This window comes from Dipodomys spectabilis, unplaced genomic scaffold, assembly GCF_019054845.1.
Source record: "Dipodomys spectabilis isolate Male_0828 unplaced genomic scaffold, ASM1905484v1 ptg000112l, whole genome shotgun sequence".
NCBI classification, from domain to species: domain Eukaryota; kingdom Metazoa; phylum Chordata; class Mammalia; order Rodentia; family Heteromyidae; genus Dipodomys; species Dipodomys spectabilis.
Window position 1 is genome coordinate 928,061 of NW_024870789.1, and position 17,117 is coordinate 945,177.

The 17,117-nt window shown below is 41.7% G+C and overlaps 1 protein-coding gene across 1 annotated transcript in view; it reads right to left on the bottom strand.

The window, feature by feature from the left end:
• Positions 1-9,114: 9,114 nt before the first annotated feature.
• The window catches only part of LOC122114858 (spermatogenesis-associated protein 31A1-like), a 58,979-nt gene continuing 50,976 nt past the window's right edge, over positions 9,115-17,117 (bottom strand). The window contains exons 5-6 of the mRNA XM_042688119.1: positions 13,540-13,664; positions 9,115-12,271 (exon numbers count right to left, since the gene is read on the bottom strand). Coding sequence (XP_042544053.1) covers positions 9,115-12,271; positions 13,540-13,664 — 3,282 coding nt within the window. The remainder of the gene's footprint in view (positions 12,272-13,539; positions 13,665-17,117) is intronic.

Below are 17,117 nucleotides of genomic sequence, written 5' to 3' on the forward strand. Positions count from 1 at the left end.
GCTCAGTTTGCACGTCAAGTTAGGACTTCTGGGGACTGTTTATTCTGGCGGTTGGGACAGGCATAGGCCTGGAGGAGGGCTGGGAAGTGCACCTTGTGGTCTTTGAGGAGAACTGTGTTATACCGTGTAGATGGCTGTCGTTGGTTCAGATGTGAAGGCCTGGTGGTCTTGGGCCCTTCTTGGGATGTACCTGGCCTGAGGCTTCTGAGGGCTCATGTGAGTGTGTCCGCAAGTCCTGGGAGGTGCCAGGTGGGAACCTCTGCGAAACACTAGAGACCAAGGCCGATGACGCTGAAATCCAGCTTGGAGGGGAGTGATTTACATGGTGTTTCACAGAGGCTTTCCTGCTTAGGCTGGCTTCAAACTCTGATCCTCAGATCTCAACCTCCTGAATTGGTAGGATAACAGGCAAGTACCAACAAATTGCTTTCTCATATATTTTTTATATTTTTGTTGTCATTTTATATTCTCATATCTATTTTCTGTATTGATAATATTTTTAAATATACCCAGGTTTTAATTTGCATATTTATTGGCATCAATTAGTTATTGATCCTTACAAGATACTTTCATATTTATATGTCCATATATGAATACAATATACTTTGTACAAATTCACCCAGTCACCTTCCTGTTTCCCCTCCTCCCCCTCCCAAAAGTTTGAATGAGATCATACTCCATTTTCAAACATATACATGAAGTATTTCTAGCATATTCACCGTCTTTCATCGTCTCTGTGCAACTTTCCCATTACTGCGAATACCCATACCCTGCACCGAAGTACCTGTTTACACTCCTGTCAGTTATTTCTAAAGCACGTGTTTAGTGTTCAAAGGAGTCTCACATTCGTGTTTCACAGCCTATATACTATAACCTGACCGACCATGTTCTACCTATGTCCTAACATTCATCAGCTTGTGGTGAGTTGGATTTTTTCATGTTTATTTACAGATGTAATGTATTTCACTTTTAATTAAGATGTAATACATTTCAGTATTATTTATCATCTAACAGTCTGCTTTTGCACAAACACAAATATTTTTGTGTGTACATATTATTCTTTGTTACTTTGAATTTTAGATCTAGCTAGAAATATTGAGCCAAAAGTTGACCAAATAGTCTGGATTTTCTAGGTTTATAATGACATCAACCAGAAATGTTGGTGGTTGCATATTTTCCCTCAATTCTCTACTCTGAAATTCTTAATGCTACCTGTGTACTGACAAGGTTTTTAGGGCAATGTTTAACAGAAGCATTGATTCCTATTGAAGTCTTCTTCCTGATTGTAAAGTAAATAGTTTTTAATATTTTTTACTTAAAAGTTGTGTATTAATTGCAGTTTTCATTAGTGAGGATGAACCAATCATTACCTTTCATTTATTTTTCAATCCAGTCCTTATTTAAAATTAAATAATATAGTAGTAGAAAAAAGGTAAGGTAAATTTGCAAACTTCACCACTGCTTCCTTATTTCATGACAACTGCCTATGCTTTCAGCTCTATAGACGTTCACCTATCTTCCAAAAGCTTGGAGGAAAAGTCATACAGAAAGTGAAACTGAGCATCACTTTCCAACCTTGAGGTCATTAAGGATCAGATTGAATTTTGGGTGAAGGTGTGAACTCATACAAATAACAAATGGTATAAATCAGGGTTTTAATTTTCCTTGAGAGCCCGTTATTACAGATTTACTAGCATATCTTCATCAGATTGACGATTCCTACAAGTTTGGTCACTTTTCTGTTAACTAAAAAGGCGAGAAAGAAGGAGGAAAAGAAAGGAGAGCATTAAAAATATTAAAATAAAAAATATAGTAAATAGGAAAGTATACTAAGTATATAGTAAATAGTAAAAAATATTAAAACTATTTACTTTATAATCAGGAAGAAGACTTCAATAGGAATCGTTGGTTCCGTTAAACAATGCCTACAAACCTTGTCAGGACACAGGGAGCATTAAGAATTTCAGAGCAGAGAATTGAGGGAAAATATGCAACCACCAATATCTATTAATGTGTCTGTTAATCTGTGCATGATGATTTTTTTGTCTTCAGCTATGGTGGTGCTTGCTTCAGGTGTCCGTAAGTAGCAGCTTCTAGCTAGCTGTACAGCAACCTCAGCCTGTGATAAGTTTCCTGTTGTCCTCTTGTAAATTTGCCCTGAACTCCCTCAGAAAGTGTTTTATGCTCTTAGCTATTTTTCATTCTTAGAGCTATAAATTCAATTACACTGTATTTAATGAAATTGAAGGCAATTGTTATGATATAATTTATAGCTTTTTTTCTTGCTTAGTATGCATTTGTCTGTGGTTTGGCTAACTTTTCCTTTTACTGAATGACAATAAGTGCTCCTAAAGGAAACTGAGGTTGGAAAGGATCATTGGAATTTATACATTATTTCCAAGTATGTCATCCCTTTTGAGTTGATAAACAGGTTAGAGAAAGTTGACTAGACAAATGAGGTACTTATGAAAAACTAAAACTGAGGAATTTAAAATATATATGAGCCCATATCAGAGCTACAGGGAGAAAGCCAAGACATATCATGACACCTCTATGCTGTGAAGGTGCTATGTCTATTGCCAGGGACAAAGTCCCAGGACCTCTGTGGGAGGTTAGAAATATACCATTGAATAGAAGAACTCCACAGGAAGCCTGTACTCAAAGGGACGGGCTAGAGCCAAGGGAAAAGGGGTAGAGGAATGAAGAAGAGAGGCGTAAGAAAATGCAGATGTATTATCTAGAAAATTAGGAAGAGTGAGGGAAGAGGTGTGGACAGAGTGGTTGAGAATTTTGAATGGGTGACATTGACCAAGATACATTGCATTTAGAAAACCCTCCGTGAAATGGCAACTCCTTTCTACATCTACTTAAAGATAATTTAAAAAATTAATTTAATAAAAAGAAAGTAAGGATTACCTTTCATGGTAATGTTGTGAAGGGATTTATGGGATGACTCTTTGGAGATGTATTAATCTATTCATGCTAGTACTACTGAATATGTTACTTTTGCTATTATCAAAAAACCCACATCAAGTGATTTAATGCTAATATAGTTAAACTCAAATTTTCTTGCACTCTTTAAGGGGTAAAACTATTTTTCAGTGAAAGATGAACTTGTTTAGGAAGTACAACTTAAATTTAATGCTGCTGCATGTAAGTTCATTGTTGTAAACAATGGTGGTTTAACTTCAGAAATGAGTATTTTTCTCCCATTTTCGAGTATTTTGAATTAGAGAGGTTAATTAGGACTTGAATTCAGTGTATTTCTTAACCATCACAAGTGAACATATTAATTATGGCAATGTATAAGATTCTGATGTCAACTATATTGTATAAAACATGAGTGAGTATACTGATTATTGTGACTCATACAGGCAGTTGCTTTGGGTTTTGAAAATTCTAAGCCTGATCTAGTGAGGAAAATGCTGGTTAAAATGCCCTTTCTCTACATTATGGGATTTGTAGATTTTTTGTCAGTTGTAGGGCTAGAACTTTGGGCTTGGGCACTGTCCCTCAGCTCTTCAGCTCAATGCAAGTGCTGTACCACTTGAGCTACAGCACTACTTCTGGTTTTCTGGTGGTTTATTGGAGGTAAGAGTCTTACATACTTTCCTACCCATGCTGGCTTAAAACCCAGATCCTCAGATCTCAGCCTCCCGAGTAGCTAGGATTCCGGGTGAGTCACTAGCCCCTGGCTGATTTGTAGAGTTTTACTGTGTGACATCTCATTCTCTTAGCTTCTCATTTATGTTGTAATCATTGGGCTTCCAGAGTTTTTATTCAAAAATCAGGCCTATTGCAAATATCACAGCTTGTTCTAAGTAGTTTATACACAGCAGCTGATCACTGACTCATACTTGGTACCTGAACTGGATTAGAGTGTTATTGGGCATAGTTTAAGCTGGTGATACATGAACTTAACCATCTTCTTGCTCCCCAGTATCATTTCAACAAATAGGAATTGTAATTGACCAATTAAATAACCCACATTTTGTAGCTTCCAGATTTTGCCTATTTTTTGTGGTTCCATTTCTTCATTTAATTTAAGCATATGTTCATGTAGCATTGTTAAATAATTATTTCTCACAATGTCACTAGCAATACATGTAACAGAAGAGTCTTTGAAGGGCCCTGAGTGCAGGGATTAGAGACCTGTGCTGAGACCCAGGCATTCCTCCAGAGCAGGAGAAGAGAGGCCCCATCCTAAGGGTTGCACATTGTGACCCCTGACATGTCACTATATTTTGGTCAGTTTTTCCAGTTTTTCCAGTTGTCTAAAAGAAAAATGTGGATATTTTAGAGATAGCAATAGCTTGGTGTTATTTTACACAGAATCAAATGCTCCTAGAATTTACTTTTGAAATCTGTCTCTGAGGTTCTTCTAGAGGTCCAGTTTGATGTTTGAGATTTGGTGTCAGATACACTGTTTGCAAGAGAACCCCAATTCAATATAATTTTAACTTTTCACACCTTGAAACATGAACAAGCTTTCAATGTTCAACATTAACATTAAATTGCTATAAATTAAAAGTTCATTCATATTTCTCATATAAAGTATAGCTGATGAAATCTGCAAAACTGATGACAAAAGAACAGTCTGTGATATTCATCTTTATTTCCTTTTTTAATGTCCTTCCCTACAAGCTATAATTCATTGAGATCTCCATCCCCCAAACAATCAGAAAAATCTATTCACAGTAAATTTTGTGAGGGTTTCATTCTAATTCATTCTGCATTTTGCTTTTGTTGGTTGTCTTTTTGTTTCCACAGTCTTGCTACTTAAGGAACTGTGAAGGATTTCAGGTACTACTGCCTCCTAGCTGTAGGTGACATCAGTCATGAACACTGAGTGCAGGTATGGTGACAAGGACATGATCTTGCCAGAGGTATGTAATTAACTAGGAAGTAACAGAGATGACTTATGTCTCTTTGCTCTTCCTCACAAGTGCTTGACTAAGTATTAATTTCCACACAGAAAGCCCACTCTCTCTACATCTCACATTCTGAAACCATGGGTTGTAAAGTCACGCATATCTCATACACCCTGTACACATTGGAGGCACTAGACACACTGCTGTGGTTTCAACTTTGATTTCAATTTACCAAGAGTGAAATTTCAGGATGATGTGATTTAATATAAACAGATATGATTGAACCATTAGTTTCTACATTGTAGTTCTCAGCCTTCCTAATACTGAGTAATTGATATTTTTGCTCAACTCATCAGTTTACTATCTGTTGGTAGATCAGGAATGTGTCTAATGTTTTCCATGCAGTTAATGACTGAGTATATTAGGGATTATCTTATGAAAAGGGATCATATTTATTTCCTACTTCCTTACCATAAATTTATGGTTTAGGCTTTAGGAAAATAAGTAAATTAAAAAAGTATACAATTAAAAACCAATATTTACTAGGTCCAGGGGAGAACCCTAAGGGTACAATTCTCAGAAGGACAAATTCATGGACAAACAAAATAAACACCAGGAAAAAGTACTCTAAAGGTAGGGGTAGTGGGATAAAATGAAAGAAGTAAACAAATGAAGTGAGGCAAGGAGGGGATAAGGCAGTCATAAAATTCAGTGCACAACTTAGAAAATTTAGATAAGAAATGGTGTTGAGAGGGGATGATGGAGAACAATGAAAGGAATGACATAAAAAATAATATTTAGCTTTGCTTTCAAGATACTAAATAGGACCTCTATTTTCAATGTGCACATGGCCAAATAGCACACGATAGAAAATCCACTGTTTCTTAATCAAGGAATTGTTTTGTAAAACTTGGGAGAGGTTTGATGATTTGGCTATTTCTCTTTGTGCATCTCACAACATGGTTATACAGATATCTCCATAGTAAGCTGACTGATTTTCTTTGAGGAGGGAGGTCTGTTCCTAGAGTGGTATTTGTGGATTATATATGAGGTCTTTTTTTGGTTTTTGAGAAAACTCCAAACTAATTTCAATAGATTAGTTTACCTTCCCACCAACAGTAAATAAGAATTCTGTTCCCTCTGCATCCTCACTCGCATTTGTTATATTTCTTGTGTGCGTGCGTGTGTGCGTGTGTGCCTGCGTGCGTGCCTGTGTGTGTGTGTGTGTGTGTGTGTGTGTGTGTGCTGACTCTGGGGCTTGAAATCAGGGTTTGGGCATTGTCCCTGAGATTCACTCCTGAAGGAAAGTCTTCTGGCACTTGAGTCAGAGTACCACTTCTAGCTTTTTAAATCTCTCATGGACTTTTCTGCCCCTGCTGGCTTCAAACCATGATCCTAAGATCTCATCCTTATGAGTAGCTAGGATTACAGGCCTGAGCCACTGATGCCCGGCTCTTATTGGTTTTCTTGAGATAACCATTCTTGTTGTGGTTTTGATTTGTATTTCCTTTATGCCTAAAAATGTTGAACAATTGTTCATGTATTTGCCATCTTATTTTGAAAACAGATAAGGAAAGTACCCACTACTTGGTCATTAAGAATGAAATGATGTAGGTTGCTAAAAATTGTATAGCCCTGGAGATCTTCATATTGGGTGAAATAGGCCATTCCCACAAACACATATATCACATAGTTTTCTCTCATTTGTAGAAACTAGGAGAAAACAACCAAACCACCAAGGCCAATGATATAAAACATGGATTACAGTGGAGTGGTGTGTATTTGTGTGTGTGTGTGTGTGTGTGCGTGTGTGTGTGTGTGTGTGTATGTATGTGTGTGTGTGTAAATGCATTAATAACATTTGTTGAAATGACATGGGCAATTTAATATAAATGAAAACCTTGGAACATTAATTAGATATTTACTCTTAAATCACTTATGTTTGATGCAAATCTTGACAGTAACATTTCTTATATATTTTTAGAATCATAAATCATGATAGTGTTCCTATCTTTTCTTCAGCACCCAGTATGGGTCTGATATGAAGCAAAAAAAATCATAACAAAGAAAAACACAAATTTCCTTAAACATGCCTCATGTTCTGAATTTATTTTGGCTTCCAAATGGTTTTAGGCCTAAAAGGGGCAAGTGATGTTTTTTTTTCATGTCATGTAATTTTATTTAATTATAAAGGTGATGCACAGAGGGTTTACAGTTACAAATATCAGGTAAAGGGTACATTTCCTTTGGACAATTGTTTTTCCCGTCCATACCCACCTACAAGTTGTAAAGTTCATTTTCAACATACAGTGATCTATTTTTAAGCCAGTATTGTTTCTATTTAAACAAAGGTTCCTGCAAATATATTATGGATGTTACTAGGACAAAGGTAAGATTCCAGTAGAATGTGCCCATGGGCTCTTCAATATTGATATAACTGATTGAATATCAAAGCTTGTCTGAAATGATAGTAGCTTTTGGAAGGAGATACAACACAACAGAACAAGCTTGGACTGATGTCCATGTGGAGTCATGTGATGGAAGGGGAACATCCTCTGCTCAGATCCTCTCACATTCCTTCCCAGCATCAGATGGTCCATGTTAAAAAAAAAAACAAACCCACACACTCTCAGTGTTGTCACCAACCTTCAGAAAGGAAGGTATGATTTTTTGGATACCATTTGTTTATTGATCCTGGGATTATAAAGTTGTATTTGTACCGGACCCTAGTCAACATACCATTTTTTATAAGGTGGATCAGCAGGGATCATTGTACTGTCACTGCTTAATTCAAAATGGTGTGTGGATTTATGTTAAAACCATGTGTTGCAGAAATGTACCTACCAGCAGTGGGCCTACGCTCTCTGTGCAGTTTCTGGTGTACACTGCCTGAGTCCATAGAAGAAACAACTCAAACTTATTTCCTGTAACACATTCCTAGTTCAACTTTCAGCTTATAGAGCTTTAAAGAATATGCAGGTACATTGCTGGGCACCTGGGGCTCCTGCCTGCAAACCAACTCACTCCTGAGTCTGAGATCAAAATCTTGTCCCCCAAAGTGGCTCAGGTCAGGACAAGGCCAACATCCCATACTTTCTCTCAAACCAACTACACTATTCTCCATCCATGATTAGGATTCTACATTCCAGCAAAAGGAACAACAAAAGGCTTTAGTATCTAATTCCAAAAGTCTCAATAAACCATTAGTCAACAGCCAATATTCTGGAGAACAGGCTGATTGATCTGTTTCTACGCTTTCTGGAATTCAATGCAACATAAACCAGTGACCCAACAGCACCCAGGATCACTAGACATGAATGGCAGCATGGCTTTCCCTACAGACCCCTATCATCCAGTGAATGAGACAGCTTCTGTGAAGATTCCAAGAGAAGTGTTAATGGCAGATATAAGACAAACATAGGCTTTGCTAGTCAACATTCTGTTCTAGATGAATAGCCTGCAAGTACAACAGATAATGTTCCAACCGAACCAAGTTCATTAGTTTGAGGAACATCCCAGTAAGCTGTCTTCCCAGGCTTCCTCATCCTGACAACCCCAAAAGGCTTTGTGAAGTTTTTGTACTGATTAAATAACAGGATAGGGAAAAGGGGGGATCGAGGCTGAGTCTTCACTAGCATTATGTCATTTGCCCATCCCTTCTAGAAGCTTCTTTGAGGAAGACCACAGACTGCCCATCCTTACACCAGCCGAAGTCACAAAGAGAAGTCAAGACATCTCATGACACACAAAGACTGTATTAAGCAATATGTATTTGAGGGGGAAACAGAGATTGTACTCATTCACAAAAAGCAGATTTGCTTTGCATGGACTGGAGTTAGTCCTCACAAAAATGAGCCTCGCAAGGAAGTACATGCTAAGCATAATATGCATGACTGTCTAACCCTCCCTGAGGACATTGCCCTGGGCAATGGGTATGCTGCCCTGGGACATGTGTCTCCCTTGGCCTATGCTGGCAGGCATGGCTGAGTAGAGACACAGGCTTTCTGGGAAGCAAGTCTGTCCCAGCGTTGTTATGGTTTGAGAGACTTCTGTCATAGAGAGGACGGCTATGGCCAGTGGGGCTGGTTTGGGGAAATGAGACCCTGCTGGTCTTCATTTGGACTCCTTCTTGGTAAGGAGGAGCCATGTAGGAGTGGGAATGTCTATCTGTGAGGGCTTGAAATTCTTTGTGGAAAGTTTTGTTGGAGGCCGAAGGCCTAAGGTGAATTTCTTCTTCTAGGATTCACCCAATGGTGTTCTTGAGTGTCTGGGCTTCAGGCCCTCCACTGTCTTGGATTCTGCTTGTTGTTAAGTCTTGGTTCTTGCTATTGGCTGACTGGATTTTTGAATTTGACAGTGAGTGTGCCTGACTGTAGGCTTTTCTAGGGAAAATAGACATAAACTTCATTATTTGGTTTCCGAACTGACTCTCCGGGGGATGCTGTGCTTTCTCTGACACAGGTAGGCTGGAGTTCTTCCTCACAGTTCTTGTTTTCCTGACCTGGGCAGGAGAGTTCAGCTTCCAGCCTTGTGAGGGCCTCATTCCTGCTGGCTTTGCCTTCTGTGTTGGAGCTTTGGGCCTCTCACAGCTCTGTGTCTCATTATGCCCATGAAACATTTTGCTGTACCATGGCTGCTGGAGTTTAGATGTCTTAGGTTCTTGCTGCTTCGTGATTTGCACTCCCTTTGGCAAGGGAGTGCATCGCTCATAGAAAGTGGATGTGCTGCTTCCAGAAAGGTTCTCTGAGCTAGTTAGAGAGCTCTGAGAAGCAAACATGTCGTCAGCAATCAGCATCTCGGGGGCACCACCTTGCAGGAATGGGTCAGCATTGCAGTCCTGAAGGATATCATCAAAAGGGGTGCTTTCGCTTGTACTGGTTGATCCTGTGTGTTCTTTAAAGTATGAATCAAGTGGATAGTTGGAAATTGAAATTCTCGGTGGTAATAGTGTTTCAGTGGTCCTCACTAGTTCTGAATTTCTGAGTTTCAAGTTATTGAAATCCAAGTTAGTGGGCTTTTTATACTCTCCCATTTCCATGAGACCTTCTGTGTACTCAGAATTGGGTGTAACAAAGACCTCTTCAATGGACACACTGTGGCAGAGGTATTTTTTTTCATTTGTTGCAGACATGCCCATTTCTAGGCTATTTGTTGTTTCTAAACTGCTTCCTTCTGATTCTGGCACAATGTTATGGTGCCACTTTCTTCTTAGTAAGATACAAGATGGAGTCTCAGAAAGCAGTCTACCTTCCTCTCCACTAGGAGAGACCTCCAAGGGACCACAGTTATGATTATCCTGTGTTCCCCTCGGGGTTTCAGGTTGTGATGGAGGTTGAGAAGGTTGTAAGGCATGGCCTTCAGTTTTTTCTCTTTCTTTGCTCTTTTGTTCTTTGGGAAGGGCTTCTCTCTGGCATGCACCCTCCTTCACTCTGTGATAGGCCTTGAAGTTACTACAGGCCATGTAGGGTGAAGCTCCCTGTGAAGTTGGTAAAGGGGGAGCCTTTTTCAGAGTAAGGATGTTTATCGGTTTGAGAATTTTTAGGCATAAGCCCCACTGGTGCTTTGCCCAAAGCTTCTTGATATGCACATCTAGCAGCTGTTGAGTGGCAGCATCAATGTGGGAAACCTCCTGGGAGGAGCTCTTGCAGGTTTCCCTGGTATTTAAGGGTGGTTCTTCGCCAGTGTTCTTGCTAGAGTTGGAGTTACCACGGGCGGGCAAGGCATGATTTGTCTTGCCCCGGTAATGACTAACATGCATAGGGAGCTTGTCGCTACTGATCTGCTCCCATTTAGTGATGAGATGTGCTATTGGGGTTTCTCCTAGATAGTTCTGATTTGAATGAGTTGGGGGAAAATATCCTGAATCACTACTTGGTCTCATCATGTCGCTTTCTAATTTTTTCTGTGTTTTGGCCTCTAGAAAATCCCCTGAGGAGCTTTCTGCATCCCTGTCTAGAGCTCTCACTACTCTCCTCATAGAGAATTGCAGATCCGTTCTAGAGTTCTTCCATCCTTGGGATACTGGACACTCTGGGGTTGTTTTCTGAATATTCCGGTAACAATTCTCTACAGATGTAGAGTTTTGTAAAAATGCATGTTTGTGGTCTGTCTGATCTGTTCCTGTCAAATTCTTAGGTGACAGCTGGATCTTGTTATTTGTTTTACATAGGTGCTGTAGGATCCTCCCTTGGAGGTGATGTTCCAGCTTTTTCCTCATCTCTAGGCTAATAAAATCACTGGAATCATCACTAAAGCCTCTCTGGTTCCAGGTACCCTGTTCTTGACTAAAGGTTTTGTGAGACTGTTTGACCACAGAGGGTAAAGTTCTATGACATTGTAGGTGTTTCTTCTTGAGATGATGGTCTAATTGTTGAACAACAGGTGGGATAGTACAGGACCTCACTGGAGGTGAAGGACAGGATTGTATTGGTGTACAGAATGTGCCATGGGCATAGGTCTGGATCTCAGCCACTGAGGAAGGCTGAGGCCAGGATACGGTTGGAGTGAAGGGTTGTGATTTGACCAAATGGTGCTGTAAAGGCTGTGGTAGAAAGTACGGTGTAGGTACTTTAGCTTGGACTTGTACCGGCACTAACTGCAAGAAACTATTGAATAAAACAAAGGGTAAGTCTAGTGGATGACCAGACATTTGGACAGGAGCCACCAGAGACTCGCTGTGCAGGCAGGAAAGGCCCCAGAACAGTTGGCAGCATTTCTGCAAGACCATGGGGAAAAACAGCTCCTGAGAATCAGGAAGCTGCTGTGGTTTTCCCTCGGTGTTCCAGAAGGGCTGAGGGATGGCAGTGTCTTGTGCACTGCCTAGTGACTTCATCATGTTCCCCCGAGAATCCAGAGGGTGTTCTTTCTCCTGACAAGCTGATTTCAGCTTTGCCCTCTTACTAATTACTGTGTATGGCAGCTCCAGGAGATCAGAGTTGAGGGTTGGGATAGGAGAAGGCACCCGAGAGCTGTTGGTTGGAGAGCTCTGTGGGGTGGTTTCTGGTGGGACTTCCCTGATGTCACATGGGGGAAGACCCGAGTGTGAGTCGTGCCTGGGTGGAGTGCAGGCCACAGGTGGAGGAAAATGAGAACAGGGAAAAGACCCTTCTCCTAGAGCAATCGACGGCTCCGGAGGCTGAGACACACTCTGGGATGAGTGTGATTCAACAGAAACTGAGGAACCCATGTGGACTGGTGACAAGGTAGAGGCCAGAGGCTGCAAGCCCTGGGGTGAAGGAGATGGGAAAGCCTTCAGGGACACAGTGCTGGAGAAAGTGTCCTCCTCAGAGTCCCTCTCTGACGGGAGGGCTGTAGCAGATTCTGAGTTGAAAACTTCACCTAAGGCATCTCCTTTTAAGAAACGCTGAAAGCTTCCAGTGTCATCGAGTTTCCCTAGGGCACTGTAGGAGACAGGAGACAAACTTCATTCAGCAACAGACAGTCCCAGTATGGGCAAGGGTATTTATCTGCTGTCCAGGGCACCCACAGTTCCACACCCTGACATTTACACAGCCCTTGCTTTTCTACATCCTGTGGCTTCTGCCACATCCCAGGCCAACCTAAAGTCTTCCTCAACCCCAAGACAATTCCATTCTCTGGGGTAGAAATGCAGGCACAGGGACATGGGGAAAACCTTACCTACTCAGAAGGGAAGCTAAGTCATGCATCTCCTCAAGCTCTTCCCGAATCTCTCTGCAAACTAGAAACAGATAATGGTTAGGGCAGATAAGGGAGGGCCTCTGGAACCTACAGGAGCCTGAAGGAAACATCTGTCTATTAAAGAACATGGAAGATCACATTGGATCCCAGATCTGTATCCATGGCCGCCAGATGTGTACCAGTGCTAAGAGGGCATATAGAGGGGTAGTGCTGCTTTATTTACAAGGGACCACCGGCCCTGCAAACCTCCATCATCTGCACCACCTCTTGGGGCACCCGGAAAAAGGACATCTCATTGCTAATACAGTTTTTATGGAATTGAATTGGGCCACATGTGGGCTTGAAGTTCCCAGCTCCTCATCAAGTCAGTGTGACCTCACAGCCCCTCCCCCTGTGTGACACACCTCCACATCATCAGTGTGACCTCACAGCCTCTCAGCCCCTCCCCCTGTGTGACACACCTCCACATCATCAGTGTGACCTCACAGCCTCTCAGCCCCTCCCCCTGTGTGACACACCTCCACATCATCAGTGTGACCTCACAGCCTCTCAGCCCCGCCCTGTGTGACACACCTCCACATCATCAGTGTGACCTCACAGCCTCTCAGCCCCGCCCTGTGTGACACACCTCCACATCATCAGTGTGACCTCACAGCCTCTCAGCCCCGCCCTGTGTGACACACCTCCACATCATCAGTGTGACCTCACAGCCTCTCAGCCCCTCCCCCTGTGTGACACACCTCCACATCATCAGTGTGACCTCACAGCCTCTCAGCCCCTCCCCCTGTGTGACACACCTCCACATCATCAGTGTGACCTCACAGCCTCTCAGCCCCTCCTCCTGTGTGACACACATCCACATCATCAGTGTGACCTCACAGCCTCTCAGCCCCTCCCATTTGTTATGATGCATGTCGCAGCTTCATTCCATGCAGGGAACCTGAAAAATGTCTCCAGTTCTGGTTTCTTTCCCAGGACTCTCCTCCTAAGGTTTTACACACTGAAATACTTGGTGGCCTGACTCTTGCTGACAGAGACCGAGATCAAATCCCCTTGGGAGAACTTGCGGAGCCTACCTTTCAGAGCAGCACGTTTCTTCCTGCACTTGATCTGGCCTCGTTTCTCCACAGGATACTGAGAGATGAGAAAAACGTGACTTAGACCTCTTTACTCTTTTCCTTTCCCTAGACAAGTTTAAGATATTTGGTGTTTCTGGATAAAATGATGTCTTCACCTATGTCCCTGCATTTCCTTTCTTCACAGTTAGTGTGGCTGCTAATTATTTCTGTTTTTCTTTCTTTTTTGGGGGGCAGGGTCTGGTTCATGGGGCCTGAACTCTGGGCCTGGGCACTCTTCAGCTCACGGCTAGCACTCTACCACTTGAGCCACAGCACCACTTCTGGCATTTTGCTTTTTGCTTATGTGGTGTAAGGAATCGAACCCAGGGCCTCACCTATGCAAGGCAAGTGCTCTATCACTGAGCCACCTTCCCAGCTCATTTCTGTTTTTCTTATATGAGATAGACAACAAAGATCACCTCAGTGCTCTTTCTGTTCTAAGCACCAAGAACCTGATTTCCAGGTGCCTCTCAGCTTCCAGGTTGGCTTTTCCTTCCTGAGTCCAAAGGTGACCTTATCCTCTGATGGGAGGTTGACATGGGCCTTGAACAGTCGGCTAATCAGCCTAACACTGGGGAAAGTGCAGTTTTCAGGCACCTGCTGTGACATAGGATTGAGTGTTCAAGTCCTCAGCTCTCAGGACCTCAGTCCTTGGTTGCTGAGTTTCAGGGTTTGAATTAACCCTGCTACTTGCTGCCCTCCACACAGCTGTTCTGAGAACTCAGAATACTACCTTATGCTACTGACATTGTGCCCTGTATGCTGATAGTTCCTAGGAGAAGATGTCTCTCTTTTTTTCTGGAATTTCCCCTCTAGAGGCTTTGTTACTTGTTTTTGAGAAGTGCAAACATCAATAAACTAAAGAACCATTTAAAAAATTATCAAGCAGTTGTACACGGGAGTTGCTATTTCACAAAGTGGTATAACTGTTAATTCTTTCTGCAGTGTGTCCCTCCCCACCCCCCCCCCCCCCGCCTGCTCAGCCCTTTCTTTCTTACTGTGATAGATTATATATTGGATTCTTGTCTACATATCCCCCTCTTCTCATTGAATACCCCCCTTTCCCTTTGACCCAACCCCACCCTGTCAACAGCACATTTCTGATTTTTCTATTTTACTGAACTTGGACTTTTGGCTTTCTAATAAATTCCACTTTAAAATCTCCTTTGACTCTACCATATCTCAGTCAATACATTTGTGTACACATGTGTAACATCCTCCGTATTTGTTGAGTATATACACTAAATCTACCTTCCACATATCAAGGAAAACATGGATCCTTTGTCTCTCTGGGACTGACTTAATTCACTTAATTTTCCCAAGTCTTCTATTCCTATACAAAGGCTACAGTATCAGTCTAACTGATAAGTAAAATTCCAATGTGTGTGTGTGTGTCTCTATCTATCTATCTATCTATCTATCTATCTATCTATCTATCTATCTATCTATCTATATCTATCTACGTACCTATCTACCTACCTATTTTTGGGTGGTCTGCCCTTAGAGATCTTACCTTAGTCAGTTTGTTCTTTCTCTCAGGTGTTGGTGAGGATGGATTTTCCTTGAAGCAGGGAAGTAGCAGTAGCAGGAGGTAGAGCCCCACCCCACCCACAATGGCAGGGATCATATCCATTGCAAAGGTGGCGAGTTCAGGGCTCAGCCATGGAATAGCAACGCTTTTCAGTGACAAGAGAGGATTCTCCATCATCTGAATCGCACTATTGCTCTTGAGCAACTGAGCTCTGGGAGTTTCTTTGGCAATATATAGTAAATGAAGGCCTACATCACAAAGGCCTGGTTTTCTACTAAGTCACAAAGGGGAAAGAGTGATGTGTCACAAAGCCCTACCACTGCCACTAGCTCAGCAAGTCCTTCATTCTTGGGCCCTCTAGATTCCTACCTCCAAATTCACCTGCTCAACCTGTCAGAGGCATTCTTCCATCCATTTCCTATGCCTTTCCCCTTGACTCAGATATTACCTGTTTCTTTGGAGATCACTGCTTATAGTCTATATCATTATCAGTTTTGAAAATTTAGAGTTTCCTCTGCAATTTGTGTTTTTCACTTTGCTTTGTAGTCTGCAGCTCCCAACTCTCCCGTGTTACTGAAAATTCAGTTCCCTGAATTCAATGTCAATTCAATGTCAGTGAGATTAATGTCTTAGCGTAAAGGAAATAAAGGTATATTAATTTGCAGGCAAAATGAGACCTACTTGAGCTATTGTCTGAGAAAGAAGAGCAGAACTTGTGGGTAGGGGAAAAAAGAGGTTTTTATGGACACACCCAGGAGCATGGATTTCCTGATGGATTTAAGTGCTGAGGCATGAAGGTCCAGCCTAATGGTGTTCTTGGGCCTGATTATTCCCCAATGTGTTAACCAGCAGTCTCCAGAGATGTAGTCATCATCCTAAATGTTCCTTCAATACCTTGGAAAACAAGATAATGAGAGGAGTGTGGTGACCTTGACACAAGGTATGAGAATCATCCCGAATTTCCTCTTCTAGGGAATGACAAGTAGGTGTGTGGGTGGGGTGATAGGAGAGTGAGAAAGAAGAGAAAAATGCTGCCTTTGAAAAATTCAAGTAATTGGAGTCATCTTGGTCTAGTCATGAACTAAATCCTCACATGTAAACATATTCAGATGTCAGGTCCTATTACATTTTCCTCACTCGCAATTGTACCCACCAATTTCTTTAAAAAGAGTTATTGTCAATGTCTAGATGCTGCCTGCTGAAATGGAATAATGGCCTATGATGACTCGGTCTCTCATCTGTAATCCCAGCTAAGCAGGAGACAGAAGTAGAGGACTGGAGTATAAAGCCGCTCTGAGGAAAACTATCACAATGATAACTGAAAAAGATCTGAAAAATAACTAAAGAGCCATAAAAATAATGGGACCCTAACTCTGCCTAATGTGGTCCTGAGTTCAAATCATACTATTGCCAAACAAAACAACCTAAATAAAAAACTAGCAAGGAACTAGGGCTCCATGTTCTTCCAGTTACTACCAACCTCAACTTTCTCTTTTGTGTGGTTTTTCATGTGTGCTGATCTTGGGATTGAACCCAGGGCAGAAGCCTCTTCCTGAGCTTTTTGCTGAAGGCTAACAGTGTAACACTTGAGCCACAGCTCCACTTGCTTCTGCTTGCTTTATAACAGCTATCCTAGTGGATGTAAAGTGGTGAGACCCTGTGGTTTGGCCTTTTCCTAAATACTAGTGATGTTTCATGGGGCTGTATATCTGCTGTGGAAAAATTCCAGTTGATGTCCTCTGCCATATTCAAATTAGGTTTATTTTCAATTCATTATTATGTGCCAAATCTAGGGCCTGAAGTCAGGTTCTGGGTGCTGTCCTTTGTGTTTTTGTGCTCAAGGGTAGTGCTCAGCACAGCTCCACTCTTGGAGAGAGGTATCTGTGTGATAAATTGGAGATAAAATTCTTACATGCTTTGCTGCCTAGGCTGGCTTCA